General features: G+C 39.8%; 1 protein-coding gene across 4 annotated transcripts in view; it reads right to left on the reverse strand.

Annotated features, from left to right (window-relative positions):
• The window catches only part of LOC109039033 (zwei Ig domain protein zig-8), a 700,227-nt gene that overhangs the window by 52,021 nt on the left and 628,565 nt on the right, over positions 1 to 19,641 (reverse strand). For 3 of the 4 annotated variants that reach the window (XM_019054363.2, XM_072296408.1, XM_072296412.1), the window contains 2 exons: positions 15,784 to 15,994; positions 9,510 to 9,566 (listed from right to left, as the gene is read on the reverse strand). In XM_019054363.2, the coding sequence (XP_018909908.2) occupies positions 9,510 to 9,566; positions 15,784 to 15,994 (268 nt within the window). The remainder of the gene's footprint in view (positions 1 to 9,509; positions 9,567 to 15,783; positions 15,995 to 19,641) is intronic. The other variant, XM_019054378.2, reaches the window with a different exon arrangement.

Raw genomic sequence — 19,641 nt, forward strand, 5'->3', positions numbered from 1 at the left:
ATTCCTACCCGAGTCAATTATAAATGTGGTTATTCTTGACCTCTCGCAATTTTTTACGTTATACGACCATCAGTGTGTTAACAGAACCATGACCGTTCTTGCACATCCAGGAAAAAAGACGCCGTTCTAATAATAGAATTCCCCAAATTTTTGCTGACAGAATAATTATTTTCCAAAACAGTTGTGATTTTTTTTTGTTGTTGAAATTTTCGGACAAAATTTGTCAAATTGCAAATTAAATTCTCTGGAAAATTGGAGGAGAAACGCACAGAGATTCGTGAAATAATCCAGGTTACATTTACGAATATTTGGCAACCCGTTCTTATTCACACGGCTGCCCTAGTTTGTGTTTGTGTTATGAGAGCAAATATGTTCGTCAACTTCAGTGTTGAGGTATGAATGGTCGGTTATCGATATTCCCCCATTTGAATGTATGGTAAAGAGTCGATTATTAAGATGTTTGTTGCGAACACCCTGTTTATCGATCCTTTTCCGTAGGATTAAATGACAGATCAATCGATATATCGCAAAGCACGCCACGCCACTGGTCAACTTGTGGACTGAGAACGTAAGAGGAGATTGAGTCACTCCTCCCATAGCCCGCAGTGGTTAAAAGGTGGCTAAAAGAGATTCCGGCTTCGATTTCATTGAATATTAAGCCGCAAGTTGAGGTGGCAAATAAGAATTGGGTTAGAATGGCCAACTTCATTGCAAACTGAAGGATACGGTTCATGCTTGATTTCGATTGACAACTGGCTTAATGTTTCTAACATCTGAAATTTACAAAAACCGCAGACAAATATTCTTGAAACGATGAGCGAGTCTTATCTATGCAGACTTTAAAATAACCAACCTGATAGAATTTTATTGAATGGAGAAGGTTTTTGATTATTCAGCCTAATCTCTCAGAAATTTTGTTCTCGTGACAAGGTCTATTATGCTTTTAAAACTTACACACTCATTCCAAAGATTTAAGCTTACCCGTGATTACAGAGAGAGGCTATAATCAGCTTAGCCATTTTCGGTTGAAATTTTTAGGATCACAATCAAATTAAAGTCCCAAGAAATATCGCACGGAACGCACGACCGGATGACTGTTTTAGCACCTGTAGGAATCCCCAAAATCAATTAAAATACATCGTCTCGGCATGCAGTCGTTAAAAGTCACATAAAATTTCGCGCGAAACTCACGACTGGATATCAGTTTTTGCGGCCCTAGGAATCAGCAAGATCATGTGAGGTACATCGTCCTTACAAGGAATCCTTTTAATGTCACAAAATATCTCCTGCGGAACTCACGACCAAAGGGCCGTTTCGACTTTCCATGCAAGGACAATGCATTTTACGTGATTCTGGAGATTCTTACTGGTGCTGAAACGGTCATCCTGTTGTGCGTTTCGTGCGATATTTTTTGTGGCTTTAAGACGACTCGATGCCAGGAAAATGCATATTGCGTGATTTTAGAGATTCCCACTAGTGCCGAAACGGCCATATTGTTTTGCCTTCCGCACGAGATATTTTGTGACTTTAAAACGACTCCTTGCAAGGACAATGTACGTCACGTGATGCTGTAGATTCCTACGGGTGCAAAAACTGCCGTCCAGTCGTGAGTCTCGCGGAAAATTTTTTTTGTAACTTTAAACGACTGCAAGCTGAGGTATGGTGTATTTAATGACCTTACAGATTCCGATTGGTAGAGAAACTGCCAACCAGTCGTGGGTTTCACGGGAAATTTTTCGTCACTTTAAACTACTGCATGCTACGACGATGTATTTTAATTGATTTTGGAGATTCCTACTGCAGGTGCTGACACCGCCATCCAGAATTACGTAAAATGCATTGCTCTAACATGGAGACGACTGAAAGTCACAAAAAATATCGCGTGAAACGTACGGCCGGATTCAGCACCAGTAGGAATCTCCAAAATCAAATAAAAAACATCGTCTCAGCGTGCTGTCAAAAAAGTCCCAAAATATTTCGCGCGAAACTCACGACTGGATGGCAGTTTTCGCACCCCTATGGATGTTTAAGATCACGTAAAATATATCGTCCTCAGAAGGAGTCGTTAGGTCACAAAATATCTGGTGCGGAACGTACAACCGGAAGGTCGTTTCAGCACCCCTAGTAGGAATCTCCAAAATCAATTAAAATGCATCGTCGAAGCATGCAGTCAATAAAAAGTCACAAAAAATTTCGCGCAAAAGAAACGACCATATGCCCGTTTCAGCACCAGTAGGAATAATCTCTAAAATCACGTAGTATGCATTGTCCTGGCACCGAGTCGTCTTAAAGTCACAAATAATATCTCGTGCGAGATGCACAACCGAGTGGCCGTTTAAAAAACAATAGGGATCTCCAAAATCACATGATATGCATTGTCCTAGCATGGAGTCATTTTAAGTCACAAAAAATTTCGCGCGAAACTCACGACTGCATGACAGTTGATGCACCCCTAGGGATGTTTAAGCTCACGTAAAATACATCATCCTTGCAAGGAGTCGTTTTAAAGTCACAAATTATCTCGTGCGAACCGCACAACCGGATGGCCTTTTCAACACCAGTTGAAATCTCCAAAATCACGTAAAATGCATTGTCGTACCAGAGAGCCGTCTTAAAATAAAAAAAAAATACCCCACGAAACGCAGCACCGGATGACTGTTTCAGCATCAGAAGGAATCTCCAAAATCAATTAGAATACATCGTCTCAGCATGGAGTCATTAAAAGTACGAAAAATTTCGCGCCAAACTTACGGCTGGATGGCACAGTTTTTGCACCCCTGGAAATGTTCAAGATCACAAAAAATATATTGTCCTTGCAAGAAGTTGTTTCGAAGTCACAGAACATCTTGCGCGAAACGCACAACCGGATGGCCGTTTCAACACCGGTATAGGGATCTCCAAAATCACGTTTATGCATTTTCTTAGCCTTGTCGTTTAAAGTCACAAAAAAGTCGCGCAAAACTTACGACTGGATGACAGTTTTTGCACACATAGGAATCTTTAGGATTACGTAAAATACACCGTCTCTTAATGCAGTTGTTTAATGTCACAAACAAGTTCGCGCGAAACTCACGACTAGATGGCAGTTTTTGTACCCCTCGGAATCTACAAGATCATGTGAGGCACACCGTCCTTGCAAGGAGTCGTTTAAAAGTCACAAAATATCTCATGAGAAACGCACAACCAAATGGCCGTTTCAGCACCAGTAGTAATCTCCAGAATCACGTTAAATGTATTGTCCTAGCATGGAGTCCTCTAAAACGTAGCACGTCGAATTTTACTGGCGTGATATGAACGGAGCAATTATTCGTGATCCGGTGAAGTTTGAATTGCCACATAAAAATTGCAGGCGTTTGGTAGTTTTTCAGGGTTTGTTTTCAGTTTATCAGGTCATGCTGACACTCTGATGGCAGTCCCACTGTCTCGGATTTTCAGCAGAAAATGACCCTCTTTTTACTCGAAACTTTAAGATTTTTCAAACGGAAATGTTCACGTCACTTCGAAATGGAACGATCAAAGGTTTTCAATTAAAAGCATAAAACATGGGAAGTGTGGAGCACTCAGTTCGAGAAATCAGGGCATGACAAATATTTCATTGGAACTGGATTTTGGATTGAATGTATTACCTTCTCGGGTTGTTTGAAAGCGGTAAGCTACTAGCTTCGATGATTGAGCGCAAAAGAGAGAGCAAAATTGCGCGGAATAACGCAAATACTATTAAAACCACCAAAGAATTTGGACATTAGATTGAATCGCAAGAAGCGGTTAATAGAGCTTTTGATCTACCTGCCTTTCTTGTATTTTGGATTTTCTACTCGGTCAGTTTCTTATTTTTAAACTTGTGAAAACCAAAAGATTGAAAAAAAATCTGAATCTGCTACTCAGCCTTGGTAAGAAAAATAGCGGTGCTCATTTTTGTTTATGACAATACCCTTCGTTAATTATAATTGTCACATTAAAACACCAGCAAACCGAATTCATACTGAGACGAAACAAGATTTTTAGGTTTTCGGCTACTCATAATGCGAAAAAAAAAGCTGAGCTTTTAGCCGACTTCACAAATATAATATGCAATAATTGGACATTGTTTTTTTTTACTAAAGCATGGCCTGAGAAGCAATTATTGCATATTATATTTGTAAAGTCGGCTAAAGGCTCAGGTTTTTTTTTCGTGTTACACGCTTGTCGCTCGTGTACACGCTTGTCTCAGCACGAAAAAAAAAGCTGAGCTTTTAGCCGACTTCACAAATATAATATGCAATAATTTCACATTGTTCTTTTAATAAAGCATGGCCTGAGAAGCAACTATTGCATATTATATTTGTAAAGTCGGCTAAAGACTCAGGTTTTTTTTTTCGTGCTGAGACAAGCGTGTAACATTTGGGGAGGTTCCACTAGTACCCTAAGATATTGAAAAGTTGCCCAATATATCATTCCCTTTACACCTACCCACTCGCAACCTAACCAGACTCAAACAAAATATACAACCCTTTTAGAATAGGAAAAACAGGTTAAGGATGCTCGGTCAAGAGTCGGGTGTCGACGGCCGAGAAGCAGAGTGAAGGAGGTGGGTTTATCAGGGAATGAATATAAATCACAGGGGATACTCGAAACTGGTTTACATTTTGTATTAGATGGCTTCTGAATGGCGTTCCTCAAAGCCTCTCGATTTTGCCTCCCTTTGTTATCTCTTGAATCGGTTCCAAGTCCCGGCGCACATATTCAAACACACTCATTCGACACGACCAACACGCTCGCTCCCGCTAATAAAATATTTCATCTCCTCTTTATTTTTCGCTCGCTTCTCCCAATCCGTCGCACACTGGGTCGAGTCAATGCGAGAGGTCGGACAGAATTTGGACATTTAAAAAGCTCATAACTCCGTTTTAAAAAATTGTGAGGTCTTAAAGGTGGTTTCATTGGTTTCCTCGTAAAATTTTCTTTTAGAAACACCCCTTGAAATATAAAATGTGACGAAATGGACATCAAAATTCGCAGTTTTAGTCAAACATTTCATGTCCGGTCTCTCTAATTTACTCGATCCACTGTGCGTCGTTTCTCTCACGAAAGAACGTAACTAAATTTCAATTGTGCCAAATTTCTCCCATCAAGTTGCATTTTTAGCGGGGGAATCTTCGACATTTCTAACTGAAAACTTCACCGATTTTTTCACCGATCTCATGCAAAAATCAGTGAAATTTTGGACCAAAACGGCACAAGTATATTTTTGTACAAAAATGAATTGCTTGTGTCCATTTTGCAACATTGGAATGGAGTTCCTTCGTCCGGGAAACGACGAATTGGACATATTTCTGCCAAAAGACCTATGTGCATTACAACATGAGCCCTGCGACCCATAAGAATATGTGCATAAAAGGGCTCACGTTATAATGCACATAGTTCCGTTTGATAGAGATACGTCCAATTCCCTCTGGGTTTCCTCTACGGATTCGTGTATAGAGAATCTCGCAAGTTGGCAATGCTGTGTTCCGCTCGTTTAAAGACATGTAAAAATCAATATATCGACGGCAGAACCACGAGATCGTGGATTTTGACTCGTTTTATAGAATTTTCGCTGCTCCTATTTCTTGGAGGAACATTTTTATACATTTTTAAACGAAATATTAAAATGTGGTTTTGGCAAATGCTTCTCGTTTCATTCTTTGTCAGGCATTGCTGTGTTCTTCTATTTTCGAGAGTGTCACAATGAAGATAACTCTTAATTCTTAAAATCATCCCACTTTGCAACATCGCAATCAAGTTACGCGTATTTCGCGTTCCTTCATTGACACTTCTCGAAGATCGAGAATGGAGAATTTGCAAGCAAATTTTTTATTGCTTCATCTGAAAGTGCTTACAGAGCTAATTTCACGAAATTTGTCATAATTTACTTCTGATATGGGAAATAGTATAAAAATAGATTCGAAAGAGAGAAAATGCACCGCCTAATGACGCCATCTGGCTGCATTTCCCAATTAAACACACGTATTTTAGCAGATTAGATCATTTTGTCATATCCTCTCCAATTGTTCAATTCATGAACCAAAGGTATTCTCGTGATCAGTTCACTCAGTAGTTTCCAATTACGCACGAAATTCATCAAATTTCAGACACTTGCAAATTCTCTATTTCCCCAAATATGAAACGTATAAAACTAGGTATGGGTCAGTTGCTCTAGTCACAGAATCTTGTTTGACGCTTGATTCTTGTAGATCAGCTAAAACAAATTAGATCCATCCCAACAGAGTTTTTCTGCGTTCAATATTTACCGTGATATCGCGCATTGAAAAATTCGGTTCATGATGTCGTCCGCCGCACGAGTGACACCCTTGGTTCCTTCCACCTTGCTTTCATCCGAGTAACCAGTTCAAAGTTGAATCTCGCTGACTGATGAAAGCAAGGTGGAAGAAACCAAGGGTGTCACCACCGCGGTGGATGACGTCATAAACCGAATTTCTCAAAGCGCGATACATCGATTAACACTAAACGTAGAGAGTTGCTGTTTGGACAGAACTTATTGTTTTTAGTTGGACTGCAAGAATCCAGCATCAAAACACGATTTTGAGACCAGCGTAACTTCCTCATTGTCTGCTACGACATTCAAATAGAAACCTCTCCTTCCTTTTCATTCTGAAACGCCATGGCAACCTAACCCTACTAATTGACACTCGACTAGCGCTCGGGAGTGAATGTGACGTCATTCATCCGCCGACTAACGAGCCATTTTTGAAAGCGTCCGATATCTAATTAATGGCGACCTATCGCTCGGAAAGTAATTAAATTTTCCGTGAGACCGACGTCGTCACTTCGCCGCGCAAAACTCCGCGTCCACCGCCCGGGACCGCTGCTCGGGACAATATTTCGCAACCGAGGTGACACTTTTTCACGACCGAGGCCCACCGTTGCGGATTTTCCCGATTAAATCGTACATTGCTCAAATTTTTCGAGAAAAAAACCGTAAATTTTAACGACAAGTTGCAACGCCGTTGTAGTCCTGATTAAAACCGCCGTCTAAAGTGTGTAATTGAAAAAGGGGGCAATAAAATGCACAAACAAAGAGTAATAAATATCGAAAATGGACGTGTGGTGATCGGACGGACTGTATGAATTAAAGCAGGGGCGTATATTTCAGAGGCTAATATGGGAATGTGGTCTCGAGAGCTTAGATCCAACATTCCCGCTTTAGAAATCTCCCGGCTGAAATATATTTTCTCGGGAATTTTTATGAGTCTAACACCGACTATAAGGAGCGACCGGGAACGTTAAATATAGGATATTTAAAGAATAGATGAGAGGCTTGGAGGACAAGGCGCATAAGTGCGGTTTTTGAAACAATATGGAGAATTTACACACAAAAATTTTATTGCTTCATCTGAGAGTGTCTAATGAGCTGAGTTCGCAGTATTTTTCATAATTTTTTCTGACATGGGAAATTGAAGAAAAATCGATTTAAAAGTGAGAAAATTTGCCGCCTTGTGACGTCATCTAGCTGCATTTTCCACTTAAATACATGTATTTCAGCAGATTAGGTTATTTTGCCATATTTTCTCCAATAATCGTTCAATTTAGAAACCAAGGATATCGTCGTACTGGGTTTGCCTAGCGGTTGCATTTTAGAAATGAAATTCACAAAATTTAATACACCTGCAAATTCTCCCTGAGATATTAATGATATCAAGTAAAACTTGTCTGAATGCATATTCTGTGAAAAATTCGCTCCCTTTCAGTATTTAATCATCAGTACGTCAGTTTTTAATTTTCTGTCCGCCATAAGGGTTCGTGTAATTTTCGTGGGCCAGTAAACACGTGCTTCTAAAAATGGCAAAAACTGCTTTTATGCGCCTTGTCCTTCAAGCCTTTTAAATAATAGGACAAAATTTTTCGATGCGTCACCTTCAATCAATTATTTATCATAGATTTTAAAAGAAGGTTAAACAGAGAAAATGGACATCATTTTGCAAAAAGGAATGAAAATTACTAAGCCATCTGTAAAAACACTTGCCTGCAATGAGAAACTGGTGGAGCGTACATTGTTTCCAAAATGATCCGAAAATTGTAGTTCAAATAAAATTGCGATAATCTTCACTGGATTTTCATGAAGTTTCCCACACAGCTTTCGTGGGTGACTGATCCCTCGGCAGGCTTGAATGCGACCCTCAAAAGCATGGTACTGTTAGGTCTATAGTTCTTTTCTTACAATTTGAGCCTCAACATTTACAACATTTATCGAAACCTTAATCTGTCAACTATCTAAGACTCCACGAATGATGGTTACATAAAAATTAAACTGGAGAATCAGGGCCGGATTTGAGAGGTGGCCACATAGGCTGCGGCCCACGGCAGCAAATTTTGCAATATTTTTAAATGTAGGTATAAAAAAATGGATTCAAAAAACAACTACAAACGAGAAAAGGCAACAAAATCTCTTATTTCCTGAGAGTGTAGTAATTTCTAATTTGGTCGTCTTCCGGTGATACAAGAGACAGCACCTTTAATTAGTCGAGTTAAGAGAGAAACCAAACACGCAATTTGGCCCAGAGCGGCGCAGAGAGCAATGATGACGAGGACTTGAGATAAAAAAGAGAAGCCCTCGGCGCGGCGCGGCGGTCGGCATGTAACACATTTAGCGCCTACAAGACTGCATGAATACTTCACGCATTGCGTCAAACACAGTACGGTCAGCGCGGCGCGCGCGCAAGCGGGAGTTAAAATTATTAACCCACATTTATGTTTGTTCTTTCACGATTGTTTCGTTCATTTCTCGTGAATGGAAAGCATTGTCCACACAGAAATAGGTTTACGGAGCTTAATTTTCGCGCGAAGCTCCGTAACTTTCACTAGTAATGTTGACAGGGCTTTCGCGAAAAATGTGTTCAACACGAGTAAACGCGTCTTATGCACTCCTTCCCCTCCCGCACGTTCACTTGATGGTTTCTATTAACGTCTCAAAACGAATCAGAAAGGGGCGGCAAAATACAGGCGGCCAATGGGCGGCAAGGAGGTAAATCCGGTCGTGTAGGATATCATTCAGCGATTTGTAAAGATATTCAAGCCAGCGAAACTCTCCAGAGCCCGAAAGACGCATTTTCGGAAAATAAGTTTTTTTCCCCCGTAAAATTTGCCCTCTTGCTTCCATTAAACGTTCAATAATTCACCAAATCATTGATATTGGACGAAATATTTTGCCGGCTAAATTGTTTACGAGACCAAATTTTGAAAAAATCTTTATCAAAGACTGGTTGGTAACCGGCAGCTTAGAAAAAAATTGATTTGGATGGTGTAAAAACACACACTCAAAACTGAAAAAAAAATAAAGGGAAAAGCACGCAGACAATAATTGTTACGAAAAACAAAATAAAAAATTGTTAACTGATTAATTTGGTTTTATGTTAAACGTTTCAAAATGAAGAAGTTAGTACGTTTAGTAAGGAAATAGTGATATAAAGAGTATTTGAGCTGATTTATAAAGAAACAAAACAAAAAAACTCCATAAAAGAAATAATAATGACCTTGAAAGATTTTATTTTTGTACGTATGATGGTCATCCCCAGCGTAGTTATTGTCCTCTGCAAAAGAAAACAAGATTTTTCTCTAAATAAACACGAAACAAACGCAAAAAAATTGACGGAGAGCAAGATAAACTTCGGATGCGCATGAAACATAACCTTGCTTTTAACTGCTTGAGAATGTGAATCATGCAGACAGTAACTACTATTATCAGCTCATTTTAGAAACCGAGCATATGACATTAATTTTCCTATGCACATAGGTTAAATGATTTGAAATGATGAGAAAAATGATTAGAGCCTTAATATTTCAATTGGACTATATTTTGCAATTTGGAAGTATAAATTCTAGCCCGGTTTAAAAGAATGTATGTACCATTAGTTTCCCTATGCACAAAAGCGTCTTTCCAGAAGAGCCAGAATTTATGGTTCCAAAATGCAGTCAAATTAGAAAAACAATATCGAAATGTACTAATCATCGGTTCATTTCGGCTGAGCCCGGTGCGGCTCTCCTGCGCTCCAGCAAAAGTGTGCAAAAACTAGAAGGGGCAAATCAAAGCTTATCCCGGCGCGATCTGGCGGGAGTGAAGGGTCCCAATCCTTAGCGGCCGTCTCAAATCGGTCTTTAAATCTCGACGTTTGTTTGCTCGGTAAGCAAGCGCCACGGTTTCTCGTTCGGAGAAAAATCCCCGAGTTTCAACCGGGTTCCATGCTGCCCTACTAACGAAGAACGCCGTATGAACATTCGAGAGTTGCCAAATTCCCTCCGATAAAAGGTCTATTTTTGAGAGAAGTTACGAATATTATTCCTTAAAATGTTCGGAATTTTTACATCTAACTACGAACGAAATCCTGTGAAAAATCGGAGGAAAGATATTCACAGATTTCCCTGGAAATTCGTCATTTGTTGAGGGAAATTTGGCAACACTTAATTGAGCCCCGGTTCCTTCTGCTCGGCTACGCGAGAACTGGCAACTAGGGGACGAGGCGGAGCGGGGCGGGGGCGGGGGAGCGCTCAACTTGGGCGGAAGTTTAAAACACATCAGAGTTGATTCCTCCTGACGGGCTGACGGGGAGCAGTTAACTTAAACAGTCCTTGTTGACCCACCGAATACATGGAGCCGGGCTTAGGTACCCACTCGATGGCTCCCGAGCGCTCATTGATAAATTAATGGCCCAAGTTTGGCGGATCCCGAGTGAGGAAAACACCGCTCTCAACGCTCGGAGATGCTGGATCCTGGACTCCCGATAAAAATCTTGCAGCTTGGGAAGGAAAAAACACCGTGTGTTACGGTGGCCCATCTCGGGGTTTCTTTCCTGTCAAAATGGCGCACTGAATACGTAGGTATGCTGAGGTATGCTGTTTCAGCACCTAGGATGCCAAAAATGTGTCTGGTGATCAGTGTTCGAAACTCGCAGGCGCCAACGCGCCAAATGCGCCTAAAAAATGAAGGCTCTGCCTCAACGTGGCCCCTAAAAATCTGAATTTCCATAATAGGTGATTATTCGAAATTTTCAGCACCTTAAGTGAAAGCTTTTTCTATTCTTCACGATTCCATCATTAGTGCTTTTTTCTTCCCCAAGTTACAACTACTAACTAGTTCTGTTACAACAACATCTTGCGTCTAACTTTTCATTAAATTCGCCGTAATATATAGGCATAAAGTCAATTTGGCCCCTAAAAAATCTTCAATGGCGCCTAAAAATCGGGCTTGATGCGCCGCATGGCTCCTAAAACTCAAAGGTGAGTTTCGAACACTGCTGGTGATTCTTTAATGCTGTCTTGATTGCCCACGCAGTTGACTTTGCATTCACAGGATGTAAAGTTATCTGCGAGGGCAGTAAAGGCAGAATCTCATTGGGATCATCAGACACATTTTTGACATCCTAGATGCAACAGAGCATATTATCAATTTTTTCAGTGCGGTCTGCGAGTCCGAGGGATATCGTCAAAAGTAGGAAGCCCTCCACTATAATAACGGTAAATACTATGAATTATACTTTGCAAAAAGGAACCAAAAGCATTTTAATGTTGCTAGGATTGAGCAGCTTACATTCTTTGCAATAAAGTCACTGAAATCATGCAACAAATTAAATTTACGAAGGTAATTTCCTTCTTGAATTTATAGTTTATTGGGAGCAAAGATACAACTTGTTCAGATGATCAGTTAATAATTGCGTGGTAGAAAAGGTTGCACAAGCTTAGCGGCATAAGAATGCTCTTAGTTCCTTTTCGCAAAATGCAATCCATAAATTACGGTTATATATATAACGATAACGCATGGTAAAAAAGTCCTGTAGAATTTTTTTTTTTTTTTTTTTTTTTTTTTTTTTTTTTTTTTTTTTAAATTACAGTTATTTATACAGGGTATCCTTGAGTTAATACGCCAGACCTCAGGAATCGATTGTTAGGGTCAAAAAGGCTTTTTTCCAGAAAATTAGTTCTGAAAACGCTTTTTTTAACGCTACAGCCCATCAAAGTTATATGAACTTCCCCCCGTTTGTCCATAACTCTGTCTCGAAGCGTCAAATGTAAATGTAAATTAGATTCAGGAGGTATCTTTAAGCGTACTTGTCATTTATTGTGGTTTCAAAAGCTTTAGATTTTGTGGACAGGCAGAAGGCAATAATGTTTTTATTTTATTTGTACAAAAAAGGTAATTTATTTAGTTTGGAAAAAGTGGAATCATGATGGACAGGTCATGACCCGAAGACCTGTTTATACATTCTAAGAGGTGATGTACTATTTTCCTTAAAAAATATCTATTATTGGTGAACTGAAGTTCCTCAATCTTCTAGAAGGCAACAACTGGAAATTAAAAATGGCTGTAACTTTTGAACCGATGAAAACTTTTGAATTCTGACCACACCGAGTGAAAGACCGAGACTTGGGCTCGCAATAACAGCGAATCGACGACTCATTTTTATTTAGTTTCTTCTCCGGTCGAAAACGAAATTGTTATCCATTTCGAAATGTTCCGACTTTTTTTATTTCATCATTTATCTTTTGTTTTGTTGCAGTCTTTCCCCATATTATGGTGTTATTTTATTATATGCTTTGAAAGATTAAGTCTGCTTCAATATACGTAAGGCATTGTCCTGTGAATATTCCCCTAATCAGACACAAACAGTATCTCTCCGGTTACGATGCAGATAATTCTGAGTTAAAGAAAATACCTTACAGACAGCAAACACGAGGTGGAAAAGTTTCCACGGGAAGGGGAGAGGTGGATAGCCATCTCAAAAATTTAAGTGGCCGCAAGTTGAGTGAGAGATATCGGAGCTTGAAAAAGTTTCCAGATTGAAGCGATAAAACTGGGAACTTTCTGCGAACTTGGCTCCGAGATTAGTAGTTCCAGCCGAGGGATAATAACAACTCCTCACGTATCTCTTTCCAAAAGAAAACGTGATCTTCATATCGATGGAATCTTTTCGATGCCTCGTCGTGATTTTTCAGAAAGACAGAGCTTGATTTCCATACCATAATGCAACTGAAGAAAAAGTATCACAATCTCGACTATAATTCCAGCTGATTGTGGCGCCATCCATAAGAGTAGTTGCACTAGTTAGAAGTGTAAAGGCACCAGCCAGCGACATAGTTAATCCAACCACACGTGTGCTGACTGTGAGGGGGGGGGGGGCACTAGCTAGATGTATATGGTTGATCCAACCACAGTTTAACGTAAACCCGAGAGCTCTTAATCTTAGGAACCTTTTTAATGTTAGAACTATAAAAATGACATAAATTATGTAAAATCGCCTCACTCTTTTAAATAAATCGATGAAAGTCGTACCAAAGTAAAATTGCTGAAAAATTATTTTTAAACTAATCAATTTAATAAGGTCGTAGGTAACATTGACGTTTGAAGTTGACGAATTGATTATTTTTATTAAAGTGATAAAAGTTTACTTGAAAATGAATGACATTAACTTGTCGGATTCAACTTTTATTACGTTTCGTTATAGTTCTTAGAAGAGGAAGTTTCACATGAGTATGGACCAACGGCGCACATCATGATAAGGCCGGTTGGTATTCGTGACGGTGAGCAATGACGTCTTTCCTTTGCCGTCTTTCAAATGGACGCATTTCTACCAAACGGAACTATGTGTATTAAGACATGAGCCCTGAGACCCATAAGAATACAAGCATAACAGGGCTCATGTCAGAATGCACATAGTTCCGTTCGACAGAAATATGTCCAAATACGGCTGCGGCCATTCAAGTTAGTTTTACTACCTCGCGTTTGGTAAGTTTTAAAATTATTCTTGCGTGGGAGAGAAGGATAACCGGAAGGAAAAAATGCAGGTTGTTTTTATCATCGATTACACTTCGAAAGACTGAACGTCTAGCTTGAGCCTCAGCAGTGGCGTTACCGCGATAAATATAAGGGGGGTATTGATGGTAAATGCATCCCACTGGTGTCAAATTTATCTTTTATTATAAATCTTACGTTTGTTATCCAGGCCTCGTTGATGAACACGTTTAAATTCACAAATTTTCGTCCTGCTGGAATTTCAAGGACGATAAAAAAATATCTTTCTTGCGATGAGCATAGTTTACCTGGATACCGTCTACTCTTTAGTCATGCCTACGATGTTACTCTTAAGGTAATAAATGAGTCCGTCCCGATAATAATGCTACATTATTTTGCAATCTTTTGCTTCAGTAAAGAGAATAGTTATTTCTTAGAAATGATGGGTTAAATATGATGATGAGCGCATCGCGAATGGCAGGCATTCGTTTCAAACGTCACGATCTCCGAGAACATTTGGCGCTAATTTGAGTTTACCATTTTAAAAAGTACTTTGCAACAAAGATACAATTTGAAACAGATATGAGGCACCCCGCTTTCACATCTCCAAGCAGGGCTCCAAATGGTCGCCACGTTTGTCTGCACGTTGTTGGTGGTAATTTGAGATTTTCAGCGGGTCGTGTCCGACCTTAGGAATAAAGCCAATGAAAATATGGCAGCGTCTCTGAGGGATACGCCGAGTTGATCGGACCCATTTCTAATACTCGTATAATTTTTATGGCGTATCTTCTTTATACTTTCCCGTTATGGCCCATTGTCTTTTTCGCGCAGGCTCGAAAGTTGAGCTATTCACCAAAAGCACGGGCTCGCAATTGGACTCTTTATACTCACTTTACCTATTCTATCAATTTCCGTTTTTTCCCCCTACGCAGTTTTCCCCTTTCTTTCTACCTCAATTTTCCTTCCTCATTCCCTAACATAGAATGAAGCCCTATGTTTTCTCTCTTTTTTTAACAGTATCAATTCAAAGTGCCTCTTCACTCTTCTTATTTTTTTTTAATTCAAGTACTCTTCAAAGAGCAACATCATTGAAGTTGCGAGTTGGTGTACGAATCTAAGAAGCCAGACATGAGATATCTACTTCATGGACTTCAGAGGGGTAACAAGAATTCAGAATATGATTTTTTACCTAGTAGATTTTGTGAATATTTCCTGCTTTTGGAGACCCCACAGACTACTGTACCCCCACTACTGCATTAAAATTGTAACGTTCTCCAAATCGACTAGGAAAAAGTTGAAACTTCGAGACGTGACAAGAAAAAATTGGCATTTCTTAATAGTATTTGAACTATTTTGTTCTTTTCCTCAGATTTTTTGCGGTATCCATTCCTTGATCTCGGTCAGCCTGGAACTTATGAAAGCTGACGACTAAAATGCGCATGCACATTCCTGACGACCACAATTTTGATGCTCATCAAAGATTAGACTTTGCGCAATTGAACGTATTTCTGCCGAATGGAACTATGTGCATTAAGACATGAGCCCTGAGACCCATAAGAGTATATGCATAACAGGGCTCACGTCAGTTATATTAACGTAGTTCCGTTAGGCAGAAATATGTCCAATTAGCCTAATGGCCTTAAAAATTATTATAAAAGAATAAAGGTTTCTCCTTATCATACCTCTACCGCCCAAGAAAAGAAGGAAGAGAAAGGGAAGAAAAATAGAAGTAGAGAATGGAAGAAAGAAGATGGAAGGACGCGTATAACTGGTAATTATTCATGACGAAATTGAATCAAACTGCATATTCGATACTTGAAAATTTGAAAAAATTTCTGGAGGAAGCCCCCCCGGATCCTCCTAACACCCCCCCCCCCCCTGGATCCGCCTGTGATGAACTCGCATTTTGATGTAATGTTTTAGAAAAACGGCGGATTCTACCACATTTCTTGTAGGATAAGCCAGAAAATAAATTTAAATGTTTTATTCATTTTGCATGAGCAAGGAAATTTTTGGTGACTTACCGACAACGTTCAAGTTGACAAAATAACTAAGAACCGGTTGCGTGCTGATCTGGCACTCGTACATGCCGGCATCCCGGAGTTGCGCCCATTTGATGACCAGCGTCCACTCATCGTATTCTGGATGATGGATGGCTTGGAACCTCTGATCACTCGTATACGTGTTTCGCCCCACACTCAAGATGTGGATGTCTCTGTGCCTTATCCACGAGACCTGAAACAAACAACCAACAGTTTCGTCAAACTTTCTTCTCCGAATCAAACGAGTATTTCGGTATGTGGAGTGCAGCCAAGTGCTAGAGATGATGTAACATTTTTTTGAAAAAAACTTACATTTTATTCGTACGTGGAGTGTAGCCAAGTGCAAGAAATAATGTAATATTTTTTTCAAAAACATGTTACATTATTTCTAGCACTTGACTACACTCCACGTACCGATATATTCAGTGCTGCTACCTTTTAGACATTGTTTGATACAATTTTCGCTGAACTATACGAATATTAATGAGAATGTTCACTTCATTTTTTGGATCTTTTCTTGAGGCAATTTCCGTAAAATCAAGTCTTAGAGTCGTTTTTATATTCGATCCTTTGTCAGCTTCTTTCTTTGGAGACACCCTATATTGTTAGGGTACAGGTATTCCTTTGGTAGAATCAACTTAGAATTCACGCTGTGTAAAATACAGCGTGAAGGAATGGTAAATTCTACCAATATTTTTCCTTGATGTATACACCAAGGAAAAACACACATTTCGGACACATTTTCTTCAATTCGCTGAAGCTGATAAGAACCCGACTTAAACGGATGACTGAAGGCGCAAAGTGCCGAGTGCTTTTCAATAGTCAATTAGCGTGATGAAACCTCTCAGACGCGCGTGGAGGCAAACGATAAAACTACCGCGCTTAGCCAAAAGCGCGTACCTCCCTAGGGAACCAACCCTACTTACGCGGTTTTTATCAAAGCGCGGTGATTTTTAGCAAAAGTGGCGGGCTCAACCCTGGCCGGATGCCAAATCAACTCTATCGGCTCGTACTTTACCCCGACGCAAATAGTTTTCTTTGTCCCCCCTCCCTCCCTCCCTCCCCCCTCCCATCCGGCGGGCTCAAAGTCGCTTACAAGCTAACATGCAAAGCGAACACGGCTGGAAACTTTATTGCGCTCGTTCTCCATAAATTTAACGGTCATAATTAATGTAAAATATTTATTTCAATAGAATCCGCCGTGCTTTCAGCGGATTCCCGCTAACCGAGCTCTTCTAAGTATCTCCACGCCGCCGGACTTGCGGATTTCCCCGACGGCGCACAGTGGATCGAATGAAAGAGAGAGATCGGACATGAAATTTTTGAAAAAAACCACAAATTTGAATGTTTATTTCGTCAAATTTTAATATCTAATAGGTGCTCCTTGAAAAAGATGTTACTAGAAAACCAATGGAACCACGTTTAGAACCTCAACGTTTTAAGTAAACGGAGTTATGAGCTCTTAAAGTTTCCAAATTTTGTCCGGAGAGGTCGAACATGAAATTTTTGACAAAAACCTTAAATTTTGATGTTTATTTCGTCAAATTTTAATACCTAATAGGTGCACCCTGAAGAAAATTCTACTAGAAAACCAATGGAACCACGTTTAGAACCTCAAAGATTTAAGTAGACGTACTGATGAGCTCTTAAAGTTTCCAAATATTGTCCAGAGAGGTCGGACATGAAATTTTTGAAAAAACCTTAAATTTTTATGTTTTCGTCAAATTTTAATACCTAATAGGTGCTCCTTGAGAAAAATTTTGCTAAAAAACCAAAGGAACCACGTTTAGAACCTCGAGGTTTTAATTAAACGGAGTTATGAGCTCTCAAAGTTTCCAAATTTTGCCCAGAGAGGTCGAACATGAAATTTTTGACAAAAACCTTAAATTTTGATGTTTATTTCTAATACCTAATAGGTGCACCCTGAAAAAAATTCCACTAGAAAACCAATGGAACCACGTTTAGAACCTCAAAGATTTAAGTAAACGTAGTTATGAGCTCTCAAAGTTTCTAAATTTTGTGCAGCCTCTGACATAGACTCGGTCCACTGTGCGGCAGCGCGCTTCGCCGAGCGAGGACGGAAATTTGACACGCGGCGGGTTCCTTCATTAAACATCTTGGCGCTTTCATATTCTTTGAGCGGTCGTTAGGACTTGGAAAAAGTCCCGCGGAATTAAACGGCTCGGATCCTCAGACTCTTATGCTTGTTATCAGTTGGAAACTTTTCACTTAGCTCCCGTGAATGCCCGGTCGGCGCTGAGGACCGAAGCAAGACATCGCTGTGAAAAACACCGTCGTGGCCGGGACATCGCGCGGTGGGAGAGGGGCTCATGCTTCGAGGCCAAAAAATTTCAGATTTTGCCTGTTTGGGAAAACTGTTGCTACACCTCTGAGATCGCGACCTGCAAGTGGACTGCGTTTAGCGGAAAGGAATCAAGCAACATGAGCTATCGCAAAATTTAACTGGGCTACTTAATGTTTTTCAGTGGAAGGTTTGTGCGACTTCCTGTAAACATTTTTAGGAATATGCTTCGCACAACGCAAACAATTCACGGACATTCTCATGTTTTCATGTTCACGCACAACCGTTTTCATGTAGAAAAATTAAATTGCCCAAATTTTCACAATAGCTAGTGTGGCTGGTTCCTTTCTGCTTACCGTTGTCCAAGCGACCCTCTTAAGGCAAATTCGGTGAAATTATACAACTTTTTCATTGAAAAAAAAATATAGGTTTGAGAGATTAGATGGTACAACTATTAGAGAGTAAGAGATTGGACCACGTTAAGCAGAAAAGGACCCAGCCACATCAGCTATTGCAAAATTTAACTACTGCGCAATTTGATTTTTTACATGAAAACGGTTGTGCAGATATTTCTGCAAATCTCACTGAATTTTCTGTGTAGTATGAAGCAAAACATTTTCAAAGGATTCTGCGCAAACGTTCTCCTGTGAAAAATTAAATTGCCCGGTTAAATTTGGCAATAGCTGATGTGGCTTGGTTCCTTTATGGTGAACGCGGGCCAAATGAACCCTGACATGAAACCACAATGCGATGATCCACAGACTAGAGAAAAATCAAATGTTCATGTAAAACCAACACCCTAAGTCCTGTTGATCACTTGAAAACTTCTACGATTCACTCTGATTTTGACCTTTTCTTGCTGTCAAAGGAGATAGCCCTTACCCCTAGTTCTATATCGATACAGTTCCAAGGTTTTTGGGGCAATCTAACTCACAAAACGTAGAGGGCACATGTATCTGTCTAGCTTAGTTTATTTTCTTTAAAATGTATATTCAATTCCCCTGGCCTCCAGAGGCGAATGGTCAAAAACGTGGTTTTTTCAAAAATTTTACATGGATTTTCTAGTTTGCAGAGTTGAAAGTTCGGGAAATAGGTTTTGATCCATCTTAATCCTATCTATGCTCACTGTGTGTAGAAAGCTTTTGAAAAGTAAGTTCAGAAAATCAAAAGAGAGATGATTGCGGGATATTCCAGATAAACACCGTTAAATGGGTCTCGTAATTATCGTCCGTATCAGAGGAATGTACCGCTAGTAAGAAATAACGCTGCACGAACATTTGGAAGTTGCCGAATTCTTCTGATAAAACACAAATTTTCTGGATAACCGGTGAACTTTTTTCGCTGTATTTTTCAGAGGATTTTATCTGCAATTTTATCTAGTGTATCTAAAGATATCAAAAAGAAATGTCAAGAACCCGTCTTAAGAGTACATATTTTATCTAGAGACATTTGGCAACGCTCAAGTGTTCATACGGGATTTTCCTCAGCACGGCAGCGGAGATTGAGTTTAAAAACTTTTCGGCCGAGAAGACACTCCG

Source organism: Bemisia tabaci, chromosome 1 (assembly GCF_918797505.1).
Source record: "Bemisia tabaci chromosome 1, PGI_BMITA_v3".
Classification (NCBI taxonomy): domain Eukaryota; kingdom Metazoa; phylum Arthropoda; class Insecta; order Hemiptera; family Aleyrodidae; genus Bemisia; species Bemisia tabaci.